General features: G+C 36.2%; 1 protein-coding gene across 1 annotated transcript; it reads left to right on the top strand.

The window, feature by feature from the left end:
• The first annotated feature begins 76 nt into the window (after positions 1 to 76).
• LOC113756910 (adenylosuccinate lyase-like) lies at positions 77 to 4,532 on the top strand. The gene is made up of 5 exons (XM_027300381.1): positions 77 to 214; positions 360 to 503; positions 769 to 870; positions 1,836 to 1,904; positions 3,990 to 4,532. The coding sequence occupies exons 1-5, from the start codon at positions 92 to 94 to the stop codon at positions 4,221 to 4,223; spliced, it is 672 nt and encodes a 223-aa protein (XP_027156182.1). The 5' UTR covers positions 77 to 91; the 3' UTR covers positions 4,224 to 4,532.
• Positions 4,533 to 4,790: the final 258 nt, after the last annotated feature.

The raw sequence follows: 4,790 nt of genomic DNA, 5'->3' as shown, positions 1-4,790 counted from the left end.
TGACATTTTCATGATAATAAGTACCACGGTTTACGTCTTTGACATAATGACACAATTCAATACTTCATGGTTTTGATTTGAGTATTCTACAATGCAGATTGAACCTCATGACTACATGGCCAAACTTTTTCATTCTATAATCCAGTTTAACAACATTCTAGTTGATTTTGATAGAGACATCTGGGGATATTTCTCTTTAGGTTACTTCAAGCAGGTCAGTGCTGTATTTTGTTATTTTAATTTTTGTCTATGTTCTTATATGAAAACTTTTCTCATGTATATATATGTACACTTGTTTCATGTTTACCAACATGTTGTCTCTCGATGAAAGATTGGTATTTATACATGGTTTTGAGCAGATAACTAAAGCTGGTGAGATTGGATCTTCTACAATGCCTCACAAGGTTAACCCAATTGATTTTGAAAATAGCGAAGGAAATCTTGGAGTGGCTAATGGAGATTTGTCCCATTTAAGCATGAAGTTACCTATTTCACGTTGGCAGGTAAATGTGCAATATTTTATTCTTCTCAATTGTGTCATCTTCAGCTCTATGTAAATAGCCATATCATCATTGTACTCAGAAGTTTTTACCCTGGCTGGGGATGTTGTTACTCAATTTAAAGAAAGTTGATTAGATACTGTTTTTGATAGATCCCAAGGTTGTGCTTGATATGCATGTGTAATTACTTTGGCTTGTGCTTTCTTTTTGTAGTTGCACTTTTATCTGCTTAAAGTTACTTATTGAATTTTGTGCTTGTCATTTGCAGAGGGACTTGACTGATTCTACTGTTTTGAGAAACATGGGTGTGGGTTTAGGACACTCTCTTCTAGCCTACAAGAATACATTAACGGGCATTGGAAAGCTTCAGGTATTCGACAATAGTTATCTCGTTGATGGTCAAGAAATATGAGTACCAGGGGGTATTGAATGTTGCATATTGTATATACGAAAGATGCTTGTGTGGAATTAGTAGTCTCATGGTCATCTTACTTCATTGGTGTGGTATTGCTGATCAGGAAATGAAGGGGGAATAACTTGTTGAAGAGATTATGTCTTGGGATGTGTTTAAAGGGAATAGCTGTTAGTAAGCTTTATACTTTGTGAAGTTGCTCAACCAGTTTTCTCTGTAATTGGTTTATCATGATTACTAGTTCAGAGGGAATAGTGTAGTAAGATTCTTAAGGTCTTCAGTTAGAGCAGTCTTTATGGTGGTTTTCACAGGCCAATAGTAGAACATAGTTTATTGAGAAATGTTGGGTTGCTTTAGTATTTTAGCTAGGGCTTATCAGTAGGCAAAAGTTGTTTGAGAATCGGATATAGGCCACGGATATGTGTCATCTGGGTCTATTCCACATTTTTCTTTCATTCTTCCTTCCCACTCACCCCTGCTAAAAAGTAGTGGTTTTTATTATTATTATATTGTTATTGTTATTATTGTTATTGTTATTGTTGTTGTTGATGTTGTTGATGTTGCTGCTGCTGCAGCTCTTATTATTATTATTATTATTAAATGTTTGTTGATTTTTGTCAACTACCTCAGCTGACAATTGGTGGCCTCTAATACATCTCACATTTGTACAAGAAATGCATTTCTGACAATACTGGAATAATAGCTCCTTGTGGCAAATCCACTTTGTCTTTTCCCTTGTTGAATCCATTCCAGAAGGAAACTATGCACTCTTTCCCATATATTTTCTTTTTCTCTTTTTTCTTTTCTCAGATGAAAGAATCAAAGCAGTTTATCTTTTTTTAAATATTAAGAACTTTGCAAAAACTGGTGCATTGGGCATCATTTTTGTTGCTTCTAATTTGGTTGGCCTTGTTTTATTGTAGGTCAACGAAGCTTCCTTGAGTGAAGACTTGAACCGCACGTGGGAGGTGCTTGCTGAACCAATACAAACTGTGCGTGACTATCTTTATTTGATATCTTCTTAATATATTGATATTGAATTTGGTGTTTTTAGTTACTTAGTGTCTACTTTTCTTTGTTGCATGTTTGAGAAGTTTGTATTCAGTAACTTGATAAAATGTTGGTATTATTTAGCATACTGGGCAGAAAAACTCTACATCAAGCTTTAGTTCTATAATTTCTCCCTGCATCAAGCTTTAGTCCTATAACTTCTCCTTCTGGTAGGTTTTTCCTTTGCTTCCAATTGGGTGCAGTGTGACTTTTGCTGTCTACTGTTCTCAGGCTAGATGGTCTTACTACATGGCAAGGGGGTACTGGATGACTTGCATGTGCTTATGAAGTTTAGTAGGTTTCCTCTAAACTACATGGGGACATTGCTCCAGACCATCCCTAATTTTGAGCTACTGAAGTTATCCAAAATTTTGAACTTTTAAGTGGATTAACACTTCAGATCCAAATGCTGCTGATTTCCCCTTTAAATGCCTTGTCAAGTGTCAGTTTTTCACATTTTCCAAGGATGTGGGAAATGAAGTTCAGAAGTTAAAGGGAGAAGTATGGAATTGGTTTTAGTGCTTTGTCTGCCTAGAACTTCATTTACTAAAGCAGTCTGGATTTATGTCATGTGCATAAGGAGATCTCATACAGGTTTACTATCTTTTATGTACGTAAGCAATTCTATATTAACTAACTCTTGTAATGTCTATGATGGAAAGATCCCATGTTAAATGGGGAAAAGAGTTACGGGAAAGATTCTAGTACAAGTTTAATGGCTTATTACATTTCGACATCTTTAATGAGTTCTCTATGTAATTGTTAACACCTTCAGATTTGAAAAAGAAATATATAATTAGATCATTTTCCCTGAGGCCAACTAATAGAAACTCCTGTACTGTCTTCATGGCTATGCCTGTTGTCTACCTGAAAGGCAAAATATTTATAGTAAATCTTTTAAATGCTTTGAGCTATAACATATAATTGATTGACTCGCAGTTCTTCAAGCTAGGAAGAGTGCAAGCAAAAGAGGGAAAAAAATGACAACTTAAGGAAGACAGATTTGGAAAAGGAAACTTTTTAAGTTCTTTATATAAATAAACATAAAAGACTGAACTACATGGAAACACAAAAAGCACATTGACAGCTGCCTTCCATCCCTCAGATACAGAGGGATGGAAGAAATTGTCTTTCTACAGCAATAGGATTCTCTACTAAATTTGAGTAATTTCTGCAAGCAGAGTAAGTCCAATTGTTCATCTAGTAAGACGATTCCTAAGCTCTTTACATAGACAACAAAAGCACACTCCTAAATGCTGCAAATGATGAATTTGCACTCAGTTGTTCAATTTTACTTTCATGACACACGAGCCCACAATCTTATGCACTCTCTAGAATACCACATGTAATAAAAGCCGGGAACTCCCTCTTCACTAACATGTAGAGACCTCAAGGATTTGAGGAAGCATCTTTCATTTTTAAAAATCTTCTTTTACTCAGTTCAAGATATGTTTAACACAGATGACTAAATACTTAGTTTAATCTCGTCTTTAGTTTGATTTTTACATGAGAAGTGCTGGGTCTGGAAGTCGTTGTCTGGGTGGTCACTTGGAGTTGGGGTAATATGGATAGAGCTTGAATACTGAAGAAGTGATGACTGTTAAGATTTGGTAGAGGGAGAAGATTGGAGAGGTTTGTATGGGTAAGGGGTGAATGTGGGTTGGTCTCGAGAGAGAAGGCCTAGCTGGGTGGTTGAATAGGTTGATAGCATGATGTGGAGGCAAACAGATAATCTGTAGAGGGTTGGATTAAGTACTAGAGATGATAAGTCACCATCGTTTGGAAGTGATCCAGATACTTTTCCCCTAACAAGAAATGGTCTGAGGTGGCAGTGGGAAGGAACTTTTCTAGGAAGTAATTGACTAATTCACAATTATTTTGGTCTCTTTTGAACACACTGCAGTTTTGAATGTCTGATTTTACTGTTTTTTGAGATTCTGGATGTTTTTCATATCACTAGCTTGAGTTAATTTTATAGCTTTTGTAGAATCGAAGACTCGTGATAATCTTTTTGTTTTGGTCTTTAGGTCATGCGAAGATATGGTGTACCAGAGCCTTATGAAAAACTAAAGGAGCTAACAAGAGGAAAAGCGGTGACCCAAGAGAGCATGAGAGAATTTATTAAGAATCTGGATATACCAGGAGATGCAATGATGACGCTTTTGAATTTAACACCCCAAACTTATGTTGGAGCAGCGGCTGAATTGGCAAAAAACATAAAGACAGCCATAAATTTAGTGAATGGAACTAGGGTCTTATAGGTTAAGGAGTGTGCAAGTCAGGTGAAATATAGTGCTGATTTGCTTCGACTTCATTGAGAGCTTGAGTTGTGAGAACTTGCTTCATATGGACAGAGGAAAACACATTTGCATTTCTCATTTCTACTAGTCAGATCGAGGGACCACTTAGCACTTTTCTTGAAATTTAGGCACAAATGTTGCGAAACAGCATTTTTTTTTCTTCCCCCAATATGCATTTACCTGAGATGTGGGCATTCTTTTGTATTCTGATCGAGTTTCTTGGATCCCTCGAAAAGAGAATTGTACGTGGTTGCCGATTGGGAATGCCTAGTAGTTTGATCCACCATCGTGTTCTGGATTGTGAGAAAAGGTGATAGTCACATGCACAAAGATTTTGGACTATCACCTTGTATGACTCAACTTGGAGTGTATTTTTCTTGAAAATTGATTCTTATACTACAAAAATGCTACAATGAGAAACAAGAATGCTAGCATGCTACAACGAGAGAGTTAATGGAGAAACAAGAACTTTGCAGGCTGATATTATTGTAAACAAAAACAAATTTTACGAATTGGGGTAAATTGAGG

The sequence above is a fragment of the Coffea eugenioides genome, unplaced genomic scaffold, assembly GCF_003713205.1.
Source record: "Coffea eugenioides isolate CCC68of unplaced genomic scaffold, Ceug_1.0 ScVebR1_253;HRSCAF=895, whole genome shotgun sequence".
In the NCBI taxonomy this organism is placed as follows: Eukaryota; Viridiplantae; Streptophyta; class Magnoliopsida; order Gentianales; family Rubiaceae; genus Coffea; species Coffea eugenioides.
The sequence above is the reverse complement of the archived record's forward strand: the minus strand, read 5'-3'. Positions and strand labels throughout refer to the sequence as shown.

Coding starts and splice junctions, on each gene's coding strand:
- LOC113756910 (XM_027300381.1), top strand. CDS start 92: ATGCAGATTGAACCTCATGACTACATGGCCAAACTTTTTCATTCTATA. Junction 504..768: donor TACCTATTTCACGTTGGCAG/GTAAATGTGCAA, acceptor TGTCATTTGCAG/AGGGACTTGACTGATTCTAC. Junction 1,905..3,989: donor TTGCTGAACCAATACAAACT/GTGCGTGACTAT, acceptor TTTGGTCTTTAG/GTCATGCGAAGATATGGTGT.